Source organism: Pyrgilauda ruficollis, unplaced genomic scaffold (genome assembly GCF_017590135.1).
Source record: "Pyrgilauda ruficollis isolate IOZ18807 unplaced genomic scaffold, ASM1759013v1 scaffold43, whole genome shotgun sequence".
In the NCBI taxonomy this organism is placed as follows: domain Eukaryota; kingdom Metazoa; phylum Chordata; class Aves; order Passeriformes; family Passeridae; genus Pyrgilauda; species Pyrgilauda ruficollis.
The window spans coordinates 8,074,870-8,100,523 of NW_024525823.1; the positions used below are offsets into that span (position 1 = coordinate 8,074,870).

Below are 25,654 nucleotides of genomic sequence, written 5' to 3' on the forward strand. Positions count from 1 at the left end.
ACAAAAGATTAACAAAATTAATTTCTTCACACACAAATCTATCAGACCTCATTCCTCCACTCTCCATTCAAACTGTATCTTCAAAAGAAATACTTAAGATGATAAGAGGTTTATCTCATAAGAGTTTGATCTCATTATTTATGTAAAATAATCCCAATTTTAACTATATTAATCAAAACAAATTATTATGACATATATTTGAAATACATGGGTATAAAGCAGGTTTTATTGCACACATTCACAATGTGACTGTAATGTTGTTTTTGACATATTTGCTCATTTTTCCTCATCTGAAAGCTGCTGGTATTCACATCCCCAAAAAATAAGTATTTATTTGTCAATAAAAAAGATTCAACACATAGTATATGGATGGACAATCTTTACTGGGATGACATCCTCAAAGGCCAGCAGAGAATAACACTGAGTAAAAGTGATTGTATAACCAGTGCTGGGATTACTACTAAGAAATTCCAGAATTTTTGGCACTATACAACTGTTCAGTAAAAATAACTTCTCATCACTGCAAAGATGAAAATTAAAAGAGATGTATTCCTTTTCTTGGTAACTTACAAGTTTGGAAATTCAGCTTTCTTGTCTAAGACACAAATCTAAGGAAGCCCTTTGGGGACTGGGCCTCCAAGATGTTCAGGACCATTTTTCTTTCACATTTCCAAGTCCTTGATTCCTGAATCATCTTTAAATTATCACAGATTGTAAGAAGTGGTGGACATATAGTTCTCATCTTGTTTGGCATGGAAAAAAAAACAAACCACAAAACCCTAAACAAACAAAACCCAAACAAAATCTCATACCCAAACTCACTGTATGATAGTGGAAGGAATGACATGGAGATACTTGAGGAATGAGTCAGCTGAAACAGTGGAAGTACAAGGAGAAAGGGCTGACAGCTGGCAAGACAAGTGGCAGCCCTGCTGAGAAGGACCTGAGGGTTGCAACAGACCCAGATCCTCAGCTGAAGACAAGCCAACAAAGCCTTTTCATCACAAATCAGGCAAATAGCACACTGGGCTGTATTAGGAAGAAAAATAACAAGCCAGAAACAAGAACAAACAAAAGAAAAGTTACCATTCTGCCTCTGACTCAGTACTGGTATGGAAAACCTAGAATACTGGTTTTGGGATTCCAGCTTCAAGAAGACTACTAGGAAATTGCACAGGGCCCTCCTGGATGGTAAAGGGCTGAGAACTGCTAAGGGACTAAAAGAATCAGGAAACACATATAGGAAAAATTAACCAAGTTTTCCTAGTGTTATGGTAATTATCTTAGAATTGTAGGACTATCTCCCCCTTACAGTTGTTTCAATACAAAATAAAACAGAAAGGAAGACTGGAATTACTACTAAAATAAAATGTGTCCCATCAGCTGAGGCATATAACACATGAAGAAATGGTCTGAATTAAATGAGTCCTGATGATGTACTAAAAGATTACTTTCTGAGAAGAATGTAATGCAAAATAAACTCCCTGCCCTCCCTCCCCCCCACCCCCCCAGCACTACTTTAATGTTTTATTTTAAATTATGCATTTATTTCTTCTGGAAAAATAAACAATTACAGATGTCTGTCTGACATGGCATCAGATTACTGATAACTAACTTATGCATGCAAACTGCTTATTCGATTTTAGAATAATCTTTCTACCATCTTACAGAACTGACAACATAAAATCTTATTTAATTTGAACTGTCACTGTTATTGCCTATTTTATTTCAAACTCCCTCATCCCCAAGTTCATTAATACTTTCCCCATCGATAATGTCACATGTACAATTAAGAAGTTAACTGAAAGTATTCACAGAATAGGGTGTCTCCAGTTTGAAATAAATTATTTACAAGAATTACTTTCCTCTGAAAAACAGTCCTAGTTTAAGAATAAGGACTAGCTACAGCTGAGATTTTAGAAAGAATGTTCTGTGTAGAATACTCATTGCCATTATTTCTGACAAACTCATTTTCTGACAAAAGCCCAACTGTAAAGTCCAGTTCCAAATCTACACAGATGCCTTATTTTCTTACTTTGCTAGTTTAAAATTAAGCATACTGTGATGAGAATGAAAAAGACAGCTTCTGTCTTTAAAGAGAAACTTCAGGAATTCCCTGCAGCCACTCAGCTTTCCCTGCTTCTTTTTATAAGGAGCCTGATTCTATTGAAATAAATTGCAAAGCCTCCTTGATTTCACCAGTGCATAAATAGATTTGACAAGAATTCTTGGAAAAGTTTTGCATAAATCTGCAATGAATACTTGGTAATAATTTAATAACAACTTTTTAAGCAGCACAGATAGAAATCCTGAAATTTCTACCCCTGTTTCTACTTCAAGCATGCAGGTAAAATTTTCTGAAGAGAGTATTAATCCAAGCAAAATATAATTCAGAACAAAAAAAAAAACACCCCACAAAAACAAAAAGACCTTGGATGAGTACCCAATCCTCCTTAGTCTAAGACCACACAACTGCAGGGTGCCTTGCATGCAAGAACAATCAGCAGGGACTGCTTAATGAAATTGGTACCTCAAGAATTTCTTGACAGTCTACATTCTAACAAGCACATTTCTGAAAATCAATGAGTCTTACAGACATTAAAATAAAAATATTGTCTATATATATTATATATTACAATTAAAATATATACACATAAAATCTATAATTTTTTCAAAATACAGACATAGAAGTGAAGCAGACACATTTTCTGCCTCAAGTTCAGAGTCCACAGTGCAAGCATTTTATACAACATATAAGCCTCAGTTAGTCATAAAGTTTCAGGCTGCATAATGTTCATAAAACCAGACACTGCTGAGGCTTTGTGTAGATTGTTAACATAAGGCACTGAAGCCTCATACCCACACTTAAATAACTGGCTCTGCAAAACCTTGTGTTGGCTATCTTTAAGGAAAAAAGCATGTCAGGAAGTAAGACGAAAACCTAACAGATATTCTAAGACTATAGGATGAATGACAATGGCTAACAAGATATTAGACTGACTGTCTAGAAGTTCTTCAAATAAAACAAATATTGCTTATAAATAAGCCCTACTAATACCTACAGGCCTTTCAGTTCTGCACAGGGTTTCAAACCTCAAGTTGCAGCTTAATCTAGTTTTGTATCCCATAACCCTCCTCCCTTACATTTTTGGACGATTGTAAATTCAGGTGGTTTTATTTTCCTAAATAAGACCCTGATTTAGGAAGGATCTGCATTTTGATGCTCTGCATCCTTAGTATTTTTGTTACCTTTCTCTGCTTGCTTTTTTCCTTCCATTTGTTTTCAATCATATTTTCCACTGATTATATGTAGTTTTATACAGGATTTTGTTTCTCATAAAGAAGGCTATTCTCCTTTCCCTAACTGCTATTCTCTATCTCTTCTCAAATGTACATATCTGCATGCTTGAGCTCTCTTCCAAAGCTCCCTCACCTCTCCTTTTTTCCTAAATTGTTTATCAACATATCACACTTATCTTCCTTTCCCCCTTTCCCAGCTCCCAGATTCATTTCCTCCTTATAGCATATCTTCTATCCTTCAATCCCTCTCCACTCTTTCAGCTTCCTTCACAGTGCAAACAATCTATATATATATATATATATAAAGCTATCAACATTTAATACATCATTAAAGAAAACCTTGAGAATTTTACTACCAGTTTCAAAAGGGTGGGGTCTTTAAATAATTTAAGAGAAAAATTGGCAGTCTTAAAACTTAATTTTCCTAGGGGAGAAATCACAGAAACCTCCATTGCCCTTCAAATTCAGTAGGCATTTGAAAAAATTCACTAATGCTTGTTTTTTCCTATTCCATCTGACTCCTCCCTACAGTTTCTTGCTGCACTGCTTCACCAATCTTAACTCAATGATTAAACTTCAGTGCCTTCACAGATAATGTCATATATTGATCCCACTCATCCATATGTCTTGCAGCTTCATCACATCAGGATGTGATCACAGACACCTATGGACATGGTAATTCTCATTCCAGGCTGAAGGGAACCAAAAAAATCGTTCTCTTTTTCACACATGGCAGACTGACCGCAACAGGGGTTTCCTCATGCCTGCAAGACATTTGTCAGGTTTAGCTTTCATCCAAGGAGGGACAGAAATTAAGTAGATAGAACACACTCTCAAAACAAAGTGTGAAGTTAGTGGATTCAAATTATGACTGACTAGTCTGTGTTCTTGTTTCAGCCTTGTAAGTGAAAGAGAGGGGGCATTTTGCTACTGCATTTTTAGCTACAAGTTTTCACTCACCTCTTACTTAGTGGCTAGTTTTTTTCTTCATAGTACTCATCAGGTTTCTTGCCAAAGACTAGGCTTTGGAAAAGAACTTAGAAATCTCCGCAGCTCATCCCCATCCAAAGCCCATCTAAGTAGTTGCGTTAACACAAGAGGCCCTTAAAACAAACCTTTTCTTCTTGTGGCAAACTATCCATAGTCTGTAACTGGGAAGAAAAGGAATATGACAAGGTTTAGATTCTGACTTTCCATTTTGAGGTTTTCTAGTAACTACCAATGGGAAAAAACCAAATTCATTGAGAAGCAGAAAATATAAAGCTTTTTTTTTCAGGAAAAATATTTATTCTATGTAAAAAGCAGAATGTTATCAAAAGAGTCAGGAGTCACTTGAACATAGCAACTGACATAGAAGAACAAATTAAGTAAAGAGGCTATTTTGCACACCATCTTAGCAGATTTCAAGACCGTATTTTATTTTGCTAAATCTGGCTCATTACAAAAATCTGTAATACTTTAAAAAATGGTTTCCTGAGATGTCCACATAAATTGTGTTATAAAGGTGATTTAGTAACATCCAGAAACGAGACTATTATTGCAGACAACAACACTCGAGGTTTCCTTTAATTTGGTGGCAGAGTTTTTAAGACTCAATTGGGAACCTGAGCAAATCTTTTCCAGAACATAACTGCCAACATGATCCTGAGGCTGCTCACTGTTCTCATTAGTAATTTCCTCTATTTTTCCAAATCCTATTTTTCACCTCTTAAACCTCATTTGTAGTTATTGGTTTCTTCCAGTCTTGAGACAATAATAAGATGAAATCAAATAGTCTTCTTCCTTAATAACACTGCTGGCCAGATGTTAAAGAGAGCAGAGAAGCTCTAAAAGTTCTGTTTGGCTTTCATTATAACAATTATAAATGCTATGAGATGTTACATGACATTTATATTTATTATAGTTGTGAATGGTCACGCAGCAATCCTTTAGGATTTCGCACACAAATCACCTATCATTGAAGATGACTGGTCTGACCTTGAGCATCTTTATTTTAAGAAAACTCTTCCAATTAAAAAAAAAATCACTCAGGATTATGGTTTTATTTTGTTCTGTCCAAATACAGTTCTGTCTACAGTGAAAGCATAAACAAATCTTTTAAGCAGTAACTGCAAAGTTTTGGTTAGAATTATATTATTTCGTGCCCTAGATATAAACAAATTAATTGAGTTAGCTAAAAATTTCTTTGCTGAGCAAGCTTTACCTATCACGATATAAAAACACTCCTCAAAAAATCCCCATACATATCAGCATTGTTAATACTTTTTAAAAAAAACAAAACAAAACCAAAAAACCATATGACATAAGATTTTAAAATTCTGACAGCAAATTTTACCTTCTCTTCATATCATGGAGGCATAGATAACAGAATATTTTGAGTTGGAAGGGACCCACTATGATCATCAAATTCCAAGTCCTGGCCCTGCACAGGGCAGTCCCAAGAATCACACCATGTGCCTTACCAGTAGCTCTTTAAAGTATACTAGTTACATTATTTATTACAAATGAACCAAAATGTTTATAGTCTTTACATTCTAGAATCTATTGGTCACACATTATTCTTTTGCCATCTTCTTTATCTTGATACAAATTTCTAGCTTTCAGTTTAAAATTCTACTCCTATTAAATGCAGTTTTTTGCTTAGGTACATAATGATGAACTTACAAAAATAAGCACAGTATAACAAATCATTTTAGCAGTCCAACCTTTAAAATATTTGTAAGAGTGATAAGCCTCACAACTAGAATAACACTGGACAGAAATTCCTTGTTACTATTTAGAGCAATTATAAAAAAATTTCAAGCAGTAACTATAATTTACAACTCATTACTTAGGCTGTTAAAATAATGAAGCTTTCCACATCCATGGAAGTGACCCACCAATTTAAGCAAGCATAGCTCGACACCAGTTTGTACTACATTTACTTGCCTAGCCTCGTGTATGATATCTACACATTAAAGCAAGTCCTGTGTGCCATTATTCTACTTTATCATGCAGGTAACACTTACCTCTACCACAAAAAGAGAACAAAGCATTTTATTTACTGCCTCGCTTAGCAAGGAACAAAAAGCTAAGAACTGTGAACAGTAACTTATTCCACAACTGAGGATCTTTTCTCTTGTCAAACTAGAGCCTCAGCAAGCATCACCATTTTGTAGAAAAAAAGGAGAAGACAATGGTGAGATGAGGGGGAAAAAAAATCAGAAGACTAACGGAATGCTCCTTTTAGTGTTCACCTGACCAAAAAAAAAAAAAACAGACAAGGACAATGAGAAGAGTTTAATTTTTTAAAATTATTTTTTCAATTATTTTTCAGGGTTTTTTTGCTTACATTTTTTAATCTAAAAGCTCAAAAATTAGAAGTCAACATTTTGTCAACGTCTGCTAAAACATGCTGTCAACTTATGTCAATTTTTATTGTTTGGAGTGCAGTTATTTTTAGAAGAATTATATTTAGGAGTGAGTTAAACTAACCTGTTCACATTGCACGCTACTGCTTAATATTTCTGACAGTAGCTGTTGTCTTTCTTTTATGGCCAACTTAAAAAAAAAAAAAAAACATTAAGAGAACTACACTCTTGAGATCAGAGTACAGCTCTAGAAGTTGTTTAATGGCTGAGTGAATGCAACTACTATTTCAAGCAGTAACGTGGATTGCAGAGGTCAGCCAGGGCTGAAGGGAAATGTTCACTTCAATTAGTTTCTAATACCTTAAGATCAAAATGTTCTGACAAAGAGCAACTTATGATTTCCATGAAATATCCATTATATACATGCCACAACAGACCATTAAAGTGACTCAAGGCTCTTCAGCTACTAAAAAGCAGCAGTCACACAACATCTGCAGAGATCTCTTTCTCCATGACAGCAGCTGTCAATCTGAGGGGCTTTTAATGTTGCACTGAAACACAATGTCCCCTTACAGATAAGGGGGCCTTTCTGGGTAGGTGTGACAGACCATGGATGGCAAGCACTGAGGTGAGAAGAAAGGCATTAGATGGCATTCTCTAGGGGAAGGTCATCACTGCCCTTTAGCAAAGCAGAAGTTTTGGGTACCTTCCTCTCTCCACTGAAAGACAGTGAACCTATTGCCTCTCTGCATTCCTCATTCTCAGCTCTGTTTTGTGGGTATACAGAGGTACACTGAGCAGGGATAGTCAAACCAAGGCAGTGTTTCTCAAACTGCAATGTAAACAATGTAAACAATGCTCAGCAGCTCCAAGGAAAAAGGTTTGAAAACGGCTTGTTTTAGAAAAAGTTTGAGATACACTCTTATTAGCTGCATCACAGCAGTGAAGGTTTGCAGCACACCACCAGATTCAGGAAGAGATGCTTATGCATATCTGGCACTGAAAATGGGGGAACAGCACTGGTAGGTGTTGAATTTTTTGCTCAAAGTCTCTCTGCTGCCTGTAGGAATAAATCACCTTCATAAATTCATGCTCCATTGCAACAAAAAAAGCTGAGGGTAAATCAGCACTTACAGAGGTGTTGCATTTAGAAGAGTGAGAGGAAAACACTGTGACTTTAAACTTAATACACACACAGAAGAATATGATCCTGCTGAGACCAGAGTTTGGGTGAAGGAGAGAAGTATGTAATCACAATGAAACGTGGTTCCACAGTCTATCAATGCTCATTTCCCTACCAAGCCATGATACGATAGTTACTGGTCAGCTTAATTTTTGTCTGTCCCCAAACAGCATTCAAGAGTACTAATATGTTATTTAAAAAAATTAAATTACCCAAAGTGCACCTAACCACTTCACTCCATATTGAAATATTAGGAGAAGGAAAGGCATAAAAAAATCAAATCACCAGTAGTTTAGTTTGAGCCATACTTAGTTTTTCTAATAAATACACTAAAAGACACTGACTCCATTCTCGCAGACCTAAGTGTATCAGCTTTTATTTAAAAGATACATTTTTTCACTACCGCACAGACAACTTTATTTTTACAGAAAACCCCAATAACAAAAGCATCAAAACAAACAAACAAACAAACCCCTAAAAAACAAAACAAAAAACCCCAAAACAACCAAAAAAAAACCTAAAAACCCACCCCATCTTGCTTTTATTTACATGTTGTGTCAAGCAACTTTTCATTACATGCAGTTTGGTCAAATCTGACCATACTGTTAAAGCCTAGATCTAATACAACATTTGCAGTACACCTACATGGGCAGCTGAAGACAGCTATCTGTTCATGTCTGGAAAGGAGCCAGCACTGCCTCAGCCCATCATATGGCCCACGACAGTATGGACTGCCTTTCAGAGCAGAAACCTCTTTTCACCTCTTCCAGAGTATCGACATACAGTATGATATGAATCTAATATGAATGACACTAAAGATAGGTAAACTTTATATTCCATCCCTTCTCTAGTTTTCATCTGTCAGATTTAAACCTATAGGCAACCTTCTCTATCCACTGAAGATGAACTCAGCTGCCTACATTCTTTCCTTCAAAAAATGAAGCACCTGTCCTTATTTTCTCTTAAAAAATGTGGCCAGGAGACAGGGTACCCATCTTTGATATTAGGTCTGTCCCCTACAAAGCAGAAGCATCTTCCTTGGTCTTCTGGGAGTTCAAAAGCATACCTCCTACCTCCTGTGGGGGACAATACATATATTAAAAATATGTTATAGACAAACACAAATTGGAATATTATTCACCTTCCCTTTGCCATTGTTCTACTAAGCACAAAACAATTCAAAATTCACAAGAGCACACAAAGATCAAACATTTGTATATGACTCAGCAGTTAGGACACACAATACATCCTCCAGATCTTATATTTTTAAAATAGATCTGCACACCATTTATTAAATCTTATCTCCAAGGCTTACGTAATTCTTACAATATTCATACATGCACTACAGTGAGACTACCATGTACCAGATATAAATTTTCATTAAGAAAGTTCAGAAAAAAACTCCACGGCAATCTCAACAATATTATTATTATAATTATATCCAAGTGTTTCGTTGTCCATTTTAAGCATTTGAAAATATCTTCATTTTTTGAAGAGCCGTAACTCTGTGCACTTCATACATATTTTCCTTCTACAAGGCTCCAGATATTTCAACAGTCACACACAAGATATATTTTTCTGAAGTGTTTCTTTTGAATCAAAGTACTGTTTCCAAGTACAGGTGAATCAGACTTCTCTACAATCCTATCAACAACGATGTCCAAATGGTTGCTCTTGTTTCAACAAGACATCACAGCCATCTATCATTCTGTCTGCAACTCCAGCTAAGAGGTAGCTGAGCACTCTAAAAATAAAGCCAACAGATGTGTCTTGGGATCTAAATGGACATAATATCTTGAAAAATAAGCTAAACTGCTAACTTGCAAAAATTACATACATGAAAGCTGCAAGGAAAAAAAACACCCAAACATTAAAAGCTTCATGTTGGAAGTCAGACTTTTGAGGAAAATGGGAAATTTAAGTTAAAGAGTCTTATAGTGCAAGTTTGAAAGTGTTGCTACATGATCTCATGAATTCCTGGAAAAAGGAGATATAAAACAGGTAGAGAAGAATCTGTCTTTAAAAGTCCCTCAGCCTTCTAGAAAGTTACCACCAAGCACAGTTCTTAGCTCTCTCTAGCAAACATCAAAAACTGACCAAAAACCAGAACATCCAACATGTTTTATGACTGCATTACACAGCTCTTAAAGGTTTTTTCCCAACTGTCTCTACTTTAAAACCACACCTTTATCTCTTTGCTTAATAGAATCAATCCTTTTTTCTAAAAAGAGTCTTTCTGGTAATGACACAGACAGTTTCAAGTAAAAAAAAATTACTATTAGTAAAGAGGCTTGTTATAATCAAGGATGGACTAGAATATCTATAATCAGCATATGGTTAAGGATTCCAAAAATCTGAAACACTTCTTCCCACATTCAGGCTCAAAAATCAACCTTGGTAGCCAGTGCTCCATATATAAGCACCGAGCTACAGGAAAGCACTTACATTTCTGAAAATGCTCAGATACAGAAGATGACCCATTTAGATTGTTTCTATATACAAATGGCTTTCCTTTTCAATGTGTTCCCAGGAACAATGAAAGAAAAAATTAAGGGGCTGTTTTATGTGACAGGGCAAGAGATTGAAAATATTAGAAGTAACAAAGATTTTTCTCTACCAGTAAGTTATCCTACATGAAATTTCTTACCAAGTATTACTTTAGGACAATACTGATCATCAGGCAGCTACTTCCCATGCAAACTCTCTAATATCTAGGCAGAGAGCACAGTGCCAGAAGCTGATCCAAGTTCAGAATTAATAAAAAATTTAGGTCACAAATTTACATACATTTCTTAAGATGTCCCATCATTGGGCCACAGCAATCCACCAAGAGAAGGTCATTCCAAGTATTACATGCTATGCTGTATTAACCAAATCACCAGACACTCAAAGGAATGGTCCACAGGTTTTGAACTTTTTGCAACACTGATCAGATTTCTAATGAATAAACAGATAGCAAACTTATAAAGAAACTATAGCTTACTAGAAAACAGCCTATAAATACAGTAGTGTTTTAAGAATCCATGAAATATGATAGATCTTAAGAATCAATCCCATCTACCTCAATCCGTTTCTTTTCCCTTTTGATGTAATATCACTACTATCAATTTTTTTATGAATACTGCTAGTACTTTAAAACATTTGAGCCATGAAGCACCACTCTGAACTTTCCTGCAGGTAGGACAGATGACCATATAGGAGGAATACAAACCTGTCCAGAACTTAAAGACATGTACTTCACTTGTGACCCCAGAATAAAATAATGTGTTGACCACCTGAGTAGCAACAGATACGGAAGAGAGGTCCAATTCTCCTCCCACAAGAACTGGACCTCTTTTAGAGCAATAGTATAAAAAAAAAAAAATCTTTCTCCTTGATAATAAAACTTGTTCCATTTTCTAGACAAATAAATAAAATTTTATAGTTAGAAGCAGAATGGATAAAATCTAGCTAAATCAGCTAGACACAGATAATTCCTAATATCTGACTTCCATTACTGGAAACATCATAGCTGGTAGACAATATATTGTTGTTGCACTGAATTGTACAGAATCTCTTCCTGTAACATGGAACTTGCTGAAGGCAGATTTGCTTGAAGTTCATTTCCGTGGGAAACAAAAACTGTTAACTTCTTTTTAACTCAGGGATTTTTTTTTTAAATTAGTGGAGTACTCATGCTAGCCAGAGCCACAGAATTCATCCCTTTGTCTTGCCTGGGGATGCAGACAGCAGCGCTTCCAGTGGGTGCCACACTGGAAGCTTCTGTGGCAGAGTAACCTCAGTTCCCTCTGCATATGACTGATACCTGTGAGCATCCTGCCATATAATGCCATTCCTCAGCTACAATGTAGGGCCCTGCAACACCACATATGTGTTGTATAGGGTTTGATCTGTTTTCATAAGGGAAAATTCAAACTGCCATGCCAGAAACTTCCATTACCATCTCTACAGCCGTCTAAGCCACCTATCACTTCTCCTGAATTAACTGTAAGATAATTTTTCTTTCTGTTGTGAAGATCGTCTAATCATGGGGCATTTGAGGTTGCCCAAAACAGGATCAGTCAGAGCAGTCTGCTCAGAGTATTAAGATGTAACAGATACCACTGTCCTGTATCACCAGCACAGACCAACATTTGCCATACGGGGTAGCTGGGTGGCATAGAAGTGAAAGTTCCTTCCCCACAAATCAAACAATTTTTGTAAAGCCCTTGTTCCTGAAGAGAGGCTCCCAAATGAAGACACCTATGACAAATTCAACCTGTATTTTCACTTGTGTTCTCAAGCTTGCTAAATTTCACAACTGCACACGGAACCAGTTGCAGAAGTTTGTCAATCACAGCCTTCTCCTTTAATATCAACAAAAGGCAGAACCAGTTGAGAGTTAAAAGACCTTTCTAAGCATTTCTGCACAGACATTCAGTGGCTAGTGGCTGAACAAGATTTAACAAGTTAAGCATTTCCTTTTTTTACTGAAAAGCTGACTCTGCATGCCACTTTTACAAGTGCTGGTTGAACTACTTAAGTTCCCACATATTATCAACTTATAAGTGACTTGTGACTTTCCCAATTTTTTTTTTTAATTACTTGAAGGCCTGTTCCACTGTTCCAAAATTATTATGGAGGGTGTGGTTTTGTTTTATGATAACGAGAACTTTTTCTAGAAAAACACTTATCTGGTACAGCTCATCTGTCAGACAATCTATATGAACCTGCGTGTGTCTGGAAGGTGAAAGATTCTCAAACCACGAACAGTGTCATGTTGGAGAAATATACCTAAGAACTCTAATTTTGGCCACTCCATAGCCATTACATCAAAACTGGCAACTGGGAGCTGCTGGACAAGCTGCTTCAATATGGCATTTAGCATAAATATGATCAGCGAAGTATCTTAGTGTCAATCACTCTTTCAGATTTCCATAACCTACGCATCTACTATGCAGAGCAGATACCAGAGAAAAGAGCTACTCTGAAAGAAGACTCCACATCCAAAAAGGGCACTCATAAACTTGCTGGACTGGTCTAAGACAGCTTCAATTCATACATCAACTTTCATTCATGATTTTTCAAACTTCCCATCCCCATGCTATAAGCCATTTCTATATTCAATCTATCGATGCAGGAGTTTTACTCATTATCCCTCTGTTTTGGACTGCTTCATTTTGTGTAAAATAGCTCATTACATCAAACAACCAGAAAATTACTCCAAAATCCAGAAATTACAACATTTATTTCACCTACAGAAAACTGAGAATACCACACTGCAATGAATATTAATTTATTTGAGCAGTCACTTCTGATGAGAAAGAACAAAGTTCAGATTATTGGTTTGAAGCAAGTAAAGCAAGGAGTTTAAGCTGGTTCTGTGTGTTCAAGAGAAACAGCCTAACAGTGAATGGCAGACAGGTGTACAGATACATATATCAAGAGAAATACAGATACATTTAGCAGACACAGGGAAAAAGCCTCAATTCCCTTCTCCTGCAAAAAATGTATGGCTTCAATAAATTGCTTTTTACTGATTGAAGGGGATTTTGCTTTTACATCTGCTATTGGAGAGCTTAAATTCACGTGTATTTTATAGCCCACTCCTCACTTTCTTTCATTTCCTTGGGTAAATAATTCCAATCTTTTCATTCCGTTGACAAACGCTGCCATATCCATCATATCAAACTCTTTACAGTACTGTGATTTATCTCTTTTAAACTAATTGACAGTTAATAATGCACTCTGAATAGCAGATAAGAATTAATTAATTTGTATACGATGGCAATTCCTTCTGTTTTTTTGCCCACTTCTGATTACAGCTATAATTTGGATAACAGTACCTTATCAAAACGTAATAATGCTCAGATTTTTTGTTCTATTAATACTGTTAATTTAGAAACTCTTCAGACATATAAACGGAAACTTTCTGCTTCCAAAACACACTGGTTTGCTTATACCAACAGGCAGTTCTACCTGTCATCCTGCTGTCCTTTCACAAAGCTTGCTTGCTTAGACTTCTCAGGTGACCTTTCCAATATTTGGGAATTTGATTAAATTGTTTTAAATCCTCAGTAAATAATTCTACTTTATGAATAAAATTCTACAGACTAATAAAAGATATTGGACAGCTCCTGTTCAATATTTAAGAGAAAAAATTAAGTCTCCTATAAGTTAATGTTTCTGTTAATTCCTCTCAGAGATTTTTGTGATCCATGAAAATATTTTACCTCTCATATCATGGCTTTTTCATTTAATAGTCTGGTGTGAGGAAACTTCAATTACACCTTTTAAAAGTGTATGGAAAGTAGAGCTATATTAATATTTAATCCACTCTGCTACTATTGCAATCAAAACCCCATGTAGATTGGTGAGGCACATTTATCATTGCAGAAGCAGTACCAACTACTTGTGATTTCAGTGATTTCAGTTAGTACTACTGAGTCAACCATCAGTCTGTTGTCATCACATACTTCTGTCTACAGGCATTTATCATTGTAAAGGATGAGAATTATGTGTCCATATTTTTTCATTATGAGCACCCAATGACTTTCAGACCTGTTCCCTATGTAAACTTTGAGACCACTTAGAGAGTATTTGTTGGAAACTCTCCTTCAGTAACTTAAAATCTATTGACCAATTTTTTACCAAATTTCTTTTTCAAATTTATGAAAACAAGAGACAAATAGAGAACAGACACTCTATTAATGCTTGCAGAAAATGAATACAGCTTACCACAGAGCAGAAAAAAGGGGAAAAGACAGTACAAATGCCTTAGCTATAAAAAAAATCTCTTCAACAGAATTTAATGTCTTTTCTTATATGCCAAAAACCTACACCTAGCTTTAGAATAGATTTCTGTTTTCTAATAAGTTTTAAATGTCATACTGCTAGGGCATTTATAATATTTTACTTCTGCATGGAATCAGCTGTCAGAAGTCTAAATTCATGTCGCAACCATAGTATCTAACTGAAAAGTCAGCCAGCAAAAAGGTGTAAGCTCATTGAAAATTATCCATATTTCTGCTCTTTGTTAAGAGCTTTGCTAAAATGTAGCTACATGTTTGTTATTCTGTAGGTCTTTGAAAGTATAAGGTAATTTCTTACACCAACAGAAAGGCAAGCTGTCAATCTAACTTCTCCCAAAAATACAGGCACATATTTTCAGAAATGTATACACTTTTGATGACATCTTCTGTCCTTTAACTGATTTTAAAAAACATTTTTCAGAGAATTAAGAAAACCAATATAAATTTGTAATTATGCTAATTGAGTTTATATTCCCGGAAGTCTATAATTAGTTTTGCTGCCTCTCTGACACAGTACTCATTCAGCCTGTGCTATAAGACGCAGTTCACAGTACTGCATATGCAGCTGAGTAGTTCGAAGAAGCTGCACAGCTTCCATCCTCCAGGGAAGAGGTGGCTCTGCAACAAATATTATTTAGTTTGCAAAATCATCTGAAATAAGTACAACAGTCTTGCGTTGTTCCAGTCTGCCCACCTCAAAATGCACCACAACACCAGTCTTATCCCATATCATTCTTTCTTTGAAACCACACCTTGTAAACATGAAATATAGAGCATGTAATCTGTGTCAGACAACCTCTAGATCCCTTCCAAAAAACTTAAAGAGACTGATTCACAGATGTACTGGAACAGAGAACTCTTTTTGCAATCTGGCGCCTTGGTATCTTTCAGAATCCGGGACTTAGTCCAAAATAACAAAAACTAGAAAAGGGGTATTATCACCCTTGCAGCAGTCAGAGGCTCCAAGGTAGGAGAAATAGCAGAGCGCGAGTTATAAAATGTGCCTCAGTCTCCAAGCAGCTAAATTGGAGTACACCGAGATGCATCAAACACACAAGCAGGTGCTTATAAAAGGGCCCAATCCCAATGCAGTAGGAGTAACCTGATAAGACTTACATCGTGATACCTTTTCTCAGCAGCCAAAAGAATACGAACAGAGGCAAAAAACCCTCATTTTCTTTCAAATGCTGTATTTCCCACAGGCAACAGAACTTCATATTTTGGTTCAATCCTCTGTCTGATAAATATAATATTGGGTTTTTTTCTCCCTTTCCTCCAAACTGCAGACTTACAGATCTTGGTGGATGAGAAGTGAGAGTATATGCAAGTGGGCTGATAGCAATTTAGGAGTACTAAAACATATAGAGGAAAAAACTAGAATAAGCAGGATTATATGCATCATTTTCTATGGGGAAGAAAAACCAGCTGAAAGCACAAGGGTGTGAGATAAAGCATGTCCATAATGGAAAGCAACAAAAAAAAAAGAACTATGAAAGAGCAAGCAAAGGGAAAAGAAAGTAGGATAGAATACGTTAAAAGCAGAGGGAAACAGCTTTCGTGATCAACTATAGGGAAGAAAAAGACTGATGTGGAAGAAATTTGGGAAATGTTAAAATTTAATATATTGTACCTCAAATTGTAAAGCAAATCTGTCTCAAACAGGAAGTGTTGCGGGGGGGGACGGGACGGGTATTTGATGGGTGTTCCTCCACTTGGAAACTGGCTGGCTGAATCCAACCAAACTTGTCAGAGGTGTAGAATTCTCAAAGATACCTACAAAATGCTAAGTTCATGAAATCAAGATGCTGCGTTTGTCCTGACCCAGGGAAAGGATTCAGAATGCATTAACATCCTGTTGGACATTAGACGATCCACAAAAGGATGAGACTGTACTAAAAAAAAAATTCCATTAGAGCTTACAAACACTCTCAGGATTTAAAAAAAGAAAAAACCCTGAACAAACACACATACACAAAAAAAAAAAAAAAAAAAAAAAAAGGTAAAATCCTGTCTTCTACTGCTCAAGGAACCACTCTCTTAAAAATACTTCTTCCTCTTTCTTTCCACCAGGGGAAAAGACATGGTAATACTTGGTATAGTATTTACCACCAGGAGTAACAACAGACAAGTGTTAAAAGGCCCTCTTGATATGTATAAGTGCTGTACAAAGGGAGATAGTTTTATCTTCCTTTGGAAAACTAAAGCAAGAGAAGCTAAGTGACTGCAAGGCAAAGCAGCAGTGAAAAAGCTGGATGGAAAGCAAAGCCAAGCAACCCAAACCACCTTCCACCCACTGCTTCAGTCTGCCTCGGAACCAGCAGCATCCAACGCATAACATAACACATTTTGTGGAACTCAGTTAAAAGAGAACATACAGCACACAGCGATCAATGAGCAGGGCTTTTTAGAAAAGCTGTATCATCCTTTCAGTTTGTTTTATACCAATCAACCACTTCGTGACATTACAAATATGCAGCTGATAGTCAAGACAAGCCAGTATATTAGCTCAACACAAATGACCAGCAGCAACTCCTCAGCTTTTCTGACAAAACCAGATTTTAGATCACGATGTATATTAGCCATCTACGCTTTCAAACACAGTCAAGTCAGTTTTTCATACCCAGAAGTGACATTGGCTTGCTTGCTGAAAATTAATCTTCACTACTATTTAAGCAATGAGAAACTTCAGACAGTATTGCCCTGAATGCCTTCTCATGTATTTGCTTATCTACTGCTGCTGGTACCAGAAAGGCAGCTAATTCAAACGAGTAAATTATTTTTGTAGGTTCTGCAACAAACACATCTAGAATCCCAGATGATTACATTTCACTGGCAAGCGAACTTGGATGCTTGGACATAACACAGTAGAACATACTTATGTCAGCTACCAAAGCTTTGTGAATTAAACAATTAAAATTCAAGGTTAACATGGCAGAACTACTTCAATGATTTTCAACAGAGTTCTCCAGATAAAATACCACAAACTGGTTGCACAAATAGACCTTGAATTTTTTCACTTTTCAGGAAGCACACCTTTCAACTTCAGACAATACCTGCATGCCAAGAGAAAAAGGAATGCAGTCATATGGAATCAGTTAACAATTGCTGCCAATAAACCAACTGACTGCAGTGGAAGAACCCCTTTTGATATTTTGATATATGCAGTGATTCATGTGAAGCGTCATATAGCTTTCCTTACTTATGGATTCATCATCCATAGATTTAAGATGAAAAAGTCAGCTCATTACCATATGAAATGCTAGCTCAAGGTAGCGTACTTCAGCTGTTGGAGATAAAAACACAAGGTCTTGGCGTTGAAATGTGTGGGACTTTTACCTAAAATCCTATTCTAGCATACCTGCATCTAACAGAACAGATCTTAATGCAGCACCTTGCTCCACTCCACACTATCAACACTTTCTACATGCCCTCTACATTTATTCTAGCCTTTCTTTAAAAACAAATAAAACGAAGTGATACCTTCTCAAGCTAAGAAAACAAATATTTTAAACCGTGACTGCTGAAGAGGGTGGAAAATTCAAAGTAGAGCATTTAATCGGATTAAATGCCACTGTGTCACAATTAGATGTCACTGTGTGCTCACTTTAATTCCGAGAGCACATGCGGCTCGAAGGGAAGTCAGGGCACCGAACCTCTCCAGGTGCTAGCGCGTGCAATGCACACACCTGGCGCTACAGCCAGCCCTCGGCCGGCGCTCCGCGCTTCCCGTTTCTCCTGTCCGCGGGCGCGCAGGAAGGCGCTGGGGAGCGGGCTGGGAGAAGTTGGAACCTGCGTGCTTCTCCTCGCTCCCGGCCATCCCCCGCGATCTCCGAGCCCTCCTAACAATGGTAGCAGTGTTCCAGCGGGCAGCTCTGCCCTGGGATCGGACCGAATCCCCCTGCGCTCCGACCGGCGGTCCCGCCGCCCGCACCTCTGCCCTCGCCGTTCCCCGCGGCGGGGACGGGCGCGGAGGGGAGGGCAGGGCAGGGGGCGCCTCTCCCCGCACCTGGCGGCGGTGACGTCACCCCGCCGCCCCCCGCCCCGGGCACACGGGGCGGCCGGGAGCGGGAGAAGGAGGGGAAGCGCCGTGCTCCGGCACAAGTGCGGCCCCCTCCTCTCCTCCGCCTCGCAACACGCCCCCCTCATGCCCCTGCCCGCGGGGGCGGCGGGGACACGGACGATAAGCGGCTCCGCGGCGTGCTTCCCCCCTTCCCTCCATCACACGCTCCCGCCGCCGCCCCCCGCGCGGGCGCGGACAAAGGGGAGGGGACCAACACCTGGCGAGCGCCGGTCCCTTTGTGGGCTAGGCGCGTCCCGCAGCCCCGCCGGCGATGGGCAGCGGGGGCCGGTCCCTCCCGCCCGCCCCAGAGACCGCGAGGCAAGGAAGGTAGGGGGGCGGGGGCCACTTACTCGCCTGCCCTCGCTGCGCACCTTCACGCCGCTCAGCCCCAGCCCCTCCCTCCGCGGCCGCCGGGGCGCTGGAAGTTCAGGCGGCGCCGGCCATTCCCAGCTGGCGGCTCCGTCTTTCGGGGGGCGGCGGCGGGCGCGGAGCGTCCCCGGCGGCTTCACAATAGACACCGGGCAGCGCGCGCGTGTCTCTGTGTGTGTGCGCGTGTGTGCGCGCGCGGGGGGCGGGGCCTCTCCCGGCGCGCCGAGCCGGGCGGGAGGGAGCGGGGGGGAAGCGCTGTTTACCCGGCGGCCGAACCCGGCCGCCCCCCCCCACAGCCCGATGCTCGGGCTGGTCCATGCGCCGCCGCCCCCCACCCCGCGGGCGGGCAGGTGGTACAGTCCGGCCCGCCGGGCTCCCTCTCCCCGGCGCGGGGGGCGGGGCCCCGCCGCTGTGACGTAACAGAAGCCGGGTGTGCCGGCGGCCAATCAGGGCGGGGGGGCGGAGCTCTCCGGGGCCCGGCACGGGGCCGGAGCGGTGGGAGCCCGGGGGTGACAGCCGCGGTCCTGGGCTCCCCGCTCCGCTGTCCTCTGCCGATAAGACGGCGAAGACGCTTTTTGTGGGGGAAGAAGTGGCCGGCTGGAGTTCTCCCCGGGCTGTTGAATATTTATTTTCCCTTGCCGCCAGACAAAGTGAAGGCGAGCACCGGAGGGAAACTTCCGAGCGCTGCGCCGCGTTGCATGCTGGAGCTTGTAGTCCTCTAGAGTCCTGAAAGGTTAAGCACCATCAACAGCCAAGTGTGTTGTTCTCCCCTCAAACGCCTGTATATCCCGTAACAAAATGTGTCCTTTAGAGTGTGTTTTCTGTTTTAAGGAGACACAATTTTAAGACGCAGCTCCACCCCGCTCGTTCTGCGGGGGAAGGGACGCCTCGAGCCATGCGGAGCTGCCAGGACCTGCCCGTCCCGTCATCCCCCGCGCCAAGATGTCGGCGGCGATCGCCGCGCTCGCCTCCTACGGCGGCTCCGACTCGGAGGCCGACTCGGAGCCCGAGGCCGAGGGCGGCTCCCAGGGCTCCGCCGCCGTGCTCGCCAGCCGCGATGCCGTGCTGCACCTCCGGGCACCGCCCGCCGCGCCTCCGGCCCTGCCCGTCGATGCGGCCCCGGAAGTAGCCGTGAAGGTAGGCAGCCCTCCAGGGCCCGGGCCGCCCGCCCGCCGGCGTGGTGTCCGCACCGCCGGCCTCGGGACAGCGCTGGGGGCAGCCCTGGAGCAGCCCCAGGCTGGGGAAGCGGGGCGGAAGGGGCGCGGTGCCGGTAGGGGTGCGTGCCGCCGCATGGCCCTGCCCTGCCCTGCCTTGCCTGGAGGCGTGGGGGTCGGAGCTGTGGAGGGAAGGGCGTGTGCCGGGGAGCTCCCGTGGAGTCCAGCCGCGGGGGTCAGGTTTATTAAAACGTGTTCGCTCCGTCTCAGAGCGTGCCTTGATTCCAGTTCTTGAGACACTTGTTTGCTGTACCCTGTGTAAGGTGTTTTCCTGCGTGGCTTTCCCGGTTTGAGGGGTGAAGTCGATTCTTGATAGGGTGGCTGCAACCGAATCCTCTTCGAAAGGACAGCCTGAAAGCTGGTTTGTGTTTGGTTGGTGTTTCTGTATCATTATTGCTGGGGAAACCTTTCTTTTGCAAGTTCAGTATCGCATTGTCTCGCTTTTGTGATAGCAGAAAGGGAGAGGGGAGGGTGTTGGTTTAGCTTTGAGATTTTTTTATATAGAAAACAAATTTCTAATCAAAAGCAGGCATCTTGCCGTGATAACTGTCATTGTTACTGTCCTGCTGCCACATGCAGAAAAGTTTCTTGCCTAGTGACCAAGAGATGGATGGGCTCTTTCACTTCGTTGCCATTAATTAATTCATATCACAATTTATCATATTTTTGTGTAGATGCTGTGTTGTCTATAGTGACTACGTTTGTTTGTCTGTTAGAGGCTTGGAAACCTGGCTTCTCAAGTCGCAGCATCCAGCAGGCTGTCTTGTGCACATTTGAAAAGAAATCCTAATTAACATCTATAATGTTTCCTGAGTGTTAGGGAGAAATGGCAAGTAGCACTGGATGTGCTTTCCACCACCTTTAAGCCTGTAGCAACAGGTTTCCCCTTTGCCTTGCTGGCACAAAAGTTCATGTAGTTGCTCAGGGACTGGCAACCACAGCTTGCATTTTTGGCAGCTGAGAGTGTGAACCTGAAATGGTTGCTGTTCTGCATTCTGACTGTTTTAGCTGTTTCTAGTTCAGAATTTTGGGCCAAAGACTTATGTATGCTTTAAACAGGAACGGGTCCTCACTCTCTTTAATAGCAGGTGTCATTGTTAGCACACTGAGCTGACAGCATTTGGGCTACTGAAGTGTGCATAGCAAATAAAACCCTAAAATGTTACGTGTACATGTATTTAGTTTTTTGGTCAAAATCTGCTGAGTCCTTGTTTCAAAGTATATCATAGTTACATAAAGTCACATTTCTATGAAAATAATCATTCTGTAATTGAAAGCTGTGCTAATGGGTAGTAACTGTGTTTTAAAAGTTTGAGGGGCTGGTTTTTGTTACACCCTCTTCTTACAGTCTGCTTCTTGAAATAACTCTGTTGCTGATCTTGATGTTAAATTGCTCATAATATGTAACAGCTATAATTATTGGTGACTCCAATCCAGTAATATTTCTACTCTCATTCTAAACTGAAAAACCCATTGGAAGAAAGTTGCATGCTTCTGTTACTGTTTTTAGCACCACTAAAATCACTTGAGGGAACAGCAGAGGATGAAGTTTATGCTTCTGGTCCCTTCATGCAGAAAAAGATAAGTTGTAACTGCAGGACGTTCAAGGAGGGACAGCTGGGCTGAAGAAGGGTTCTGCTTCTGTATGAGGGGGTAATGAGAAGGCCAGAACAGACAGCTGAGGTGTAAAATATGATAGATACCTACAAAATAATTAAGTGGCACAGAGAGGAAGTTAAATACTTGCTGTCTTTTCCATTACAGCAGCCATAAGCTGTCTAATAGGAGTTAGGTTCAAAGCAAATAAAAGGATGCAGCTCTTCATGCAATGTGTACTAGGGCTTATTGTCATGCCAAGAAGTACAGTGTGTTGAAGAATTTTGTTACAAGGAGAGTCTGGACAAGTACTTGGAAGAGATCCATTGTAGGATGAGGTGTCAATAAATACACAGATTTCCTCAAGTCTCACCAAGACCTGAAAATATTTGGCTGTTGGGAGAGTGCAGATTGTCATCATATACCCTTGCTCTGCTCTTACTCTCCCCAAATACCAAGTTTCCATAATGCAGATGTTTTCTTTTGTGGGAACAGTGGACAGGTTAATCAAGGTATTTTCTTTCTCCAGATACATCCTCAAGCAGTAGGTAAGTGTGACAGTGTTGTAAATAGAGGCTGTTCAAGAGAGAGAAGGGAGCCCAGTTGCCAACAACCAGGCAATTGTCAAACCCAATTATAATTAGTTTTCCTACAGTTTCTACTTCTGGGAAAAAATCACCCTAACACTGCTGACAATTCTCTCTTCACATACATGTGGAAGGAAATTCAGGAAATTGCACTTTCTGTGAAGAAATCACTTCACAGGAACTATTGTGTCTATAAGCTTTACTTTTGAGAGAACAGTTTTTGTTTGATCTCTGTCCAGGGTAAGGCTCAGATCGGAGCAGATTTTATGATACTTCTCTACAGCATGCCCTTCAGTGGTCTTGAGGAGGGGACATTTAACTGGGTTGGAATAACCAGGCTGGCCCAGCCCAGTGCAGGAGCTGGAGGATCTGTGTTGCCTTTAATGTGAGAGGGGATCGGAAGTGTCAGTTCCCTTTGAATCGAGTTTACCTTTGGCACTATGCAGGCTTCCAGAGAAGTTTTACATAAGAGGAGGAAGTAGACTTCAGTCACTCTTCTTAATGTTTTTTTAAAGCCTAATCCTGCCAGCAATGGCGAGAAGAAAGATACAAAGTAGCATGTAACAATTCTGTAGCAGGGATTGAACCTTAGCAGACTTGGGAAGTGTTACTTGTTAGGAATGTTTATCTTTGACAGGGTGGGTTTTCCAGCTTTCTTAGACACAAAATGTCTTGTATGGAGTAGATGTTTAGAGCTTGTCATTCTGCAAGATCCAGGGAATCCAGCCTAGTTCAACAAAACCATTTAGCATATGCTTTTCTTGCTGGTTTATTTTTATTCTGTTGAAGTTAGTGAGGCAGTAATTTACTATTAGGAGTGCATGAATGGGTAGGAAGAATAAAAGCTGATAACAGCTATGTGTTAATGTTGGAGCTTCACTGCAAATGCTATTTATCTCTTGGTAATAAATTTGTAAATCTTTAGAATGAGATAATGTGCATTTGACAGCCCAAGTGGTTTAGGCAAAAATAGATAAGTGACAAACTGCTTAAGTCTCAGTGGCTCATGGGATATGGGCTTAATTTACCACATTTTAATGTGATCGATAATTAAAACTAATTAAATGTTATGCAAAGCAGCCTGCCCTTTTTTAGCTATTTGACTAACTAGTAATGGCTATACCTGGGGAAATGGAATGTTGTAGGTTTATTATCTCGTGTCCAGAAAAAAAATAGAAAAACTCCCAACATGTAGACATCAAAACTCTCTGCTTGCATGAGATGAAGCTGGAAAATATAAGCCATGTTATATTCTTTCTAAGGAGCAGAGTTACCATCCAGTGTTGCAGTACACAGTGCATCTCAATCGTTTTATTTAAGACTTCAGTTTTTTGCCTGTTGCATGGATTTTGCTGCTGTTTAATTTAAGAAATATTTTTGTCTTGTGTGCACATAAAGAAACTTCTAGCGAGCTTTTTTAACATATTTTTTTTTATTACTGAACTATTTTTTTTCCATAAATTAAGTGATTTTCATAGAAAGCAACACTTGTTTTATGGCATTTGGGTAGGAGTTTTTTTGAAGAAAAAGAGGACTGTGGCATGTTTAAGGAACCTGTTAAGGAGGAAAGTTAATCAGATCTACTGTACTTGTAGTCTAAAATCCCTTCTATTTCCTGTCCTCTTTCTTATGCTTTAAAGTGGCTGAGCTTTATGGTAGCACTCAAGAAGCATGCCTTGAAAGGAACCAGACATTTGGTGATCTCTGGGAAGTTGTAATGAAGCACCCCTTTTTCTACACTTAGCATCAAAACCCTTTTCCTGTCTCAAGATAGACTCCTTAGGCAATGCTAATACTCAAGAGTACAGCCCTGTGTGCCATTCCCCCATAATAGTGTGATTGTGTTTTGTTAAACAGAAGGTGCAAAGGGGCAACACTTAACTATCAAAAGAATTTTTTTACCTCATCAGATCATCTCTGAACTGTAAAGCAATCTGATATTGCAAATAAGTAGACATCACATCTATTAAAAAATCCAAAACAACATACCAACACAGTAAGTAGTTTGGTGAAATGACATCATCTGCTTCTTCTTGCCTTGTATCAGTAGTGATTCTTGCATCTCTGTGGACAGACATTCATTCAACCTGTCTACCAAACTTCAGTGGGTCTATGGAGTGAGCATTTTCAGGTTTTGATTCTCCTTATTTCTGCAAAGTTGTATAATCTGAATCTCTTCTGTGCTGAATTAGATTGCTCAATTTTTCTATTCAGGTTGTATTTTCTTAGCCCTTCAATAATGTTTTTTTTTTCTTTTGAACACTTTCAGTAGCATGTGTCTTACCTGACATGTGGTGCCCAATGCAGTCACTGTATTTCAGTTGAGTGCTTGTTACAAGTGCTGAGAAAAGCAGAGGTGACACACAGAGCTGAGTTTGCAGCTTCTTTCTATTATGTTTTTCAAGATAGGCACGTTCAGTAAAATATAACTTCCTAAAACCTTAATTCTTTGGCTCCAGGTTATATGGGGTGTACAGCCCTTTAATGATATTTCAGCATGCCATAAAGCCCATATTAATACAATTTCTGAGTTGCAGCAAACACCAGCTGCTTTTCTGCCAGTCATAGAGCTGAACTTTTCACTTTCTCCAAAGGAACACTGTATCTGGGAGCTTTTTGACCCCCCTTTTTATGGTTCCTATGCGTTTGAGAGTGGAAGTGATCTAGAGTAATACTTAGCCCTTCACTGAAATCACAGATGCCCTCCTCTTTCAGCTTAACTACTGATCATCTCCCATCCCACAGAGCCACTTGTGTCACACTTGGCACATAAGCTACATGATGGATTGCTCACCTTAGGCTTTTAGATAAATCATTCCTGTGACCAAAGGAAAAGCTACAGCACAGCAGAGAGGTGATCTCTTAGATTACCTTATCTCAGTCACACTCTGCCAGACTGCTTCTCCTGTGATCCCTTCCATGTCAGCTGGAGCTATGGCAAATGCATGCAGTTAAGGCTGTTGCCAGCATAAAGGAACAGTGTTGTGAGACCTGTGTTACCTTTTCTTGCTTTCTGGGTCCTAGAAAGATGAGTTCTGCTGAAGTGGTCTTCTGGCAGTTGTACCGGGAGATCTTCACCATGTGCAGAGGTTGCTGATGAGTTCTTTCCTCTCATCTGAAAAAAAAATAAATAAATAAAGCCGCAACCAAAATATGCCAATGCAGATAGCTTGGCAATTGGGGAAATGAATGATGGGCTAGGTT

At 40.1% G+C, this 25,654-nt stretch overlaps 2 protein-coding genes across 3 annotated transcripts in view; one reads left to right on the forward strand and one right to left on the reverse strand.

Annotated features, from left to right (window-relative positions):
- Positions 1-19,324, reverse strand: part of WASF1 (WASP family member 1) — an 86,570-nt gene extending 67,246 nt beyond the window's left edge. Inside the window, exon 1 of the mRNA XM_041478077.1 lies at positions 19,035-19,324. The gene's annotated coding sequence lies outside the window, so the exon portion shown is untranslated. The remainder of the gene's footprint in view (positions 1-19,034) is intronic.
- A 310-nt stretch (positions 19,325-19,634) lies between these two features.
- The window catches only part of CDC40 (cell division cycle 40), a 37,064-nt gene continuing 31,044 nt past the window's right edge, over positions 19,635-25,654 (forward strand). Inside the window, exons 1-2 of one of the 2 annotated variants that reach the window (XM_041478174.1) lie at positions 19,635-19,808; positions 19,885-20,190. In XM_041478174.1, the coding sequence (XP_041334108.1) occupies positions 19,996-20,190 (195 nt within the window). In that variant the 5' untranslated portion in view covers positions 19,635-19,808; positions 19,885-19,995. Of the gene's footprint in view, positions 20,191-25,654 lie in introns of both variants that reach the window. The other variant, XM_041478173.1, reaches the window with a different exon arrangement.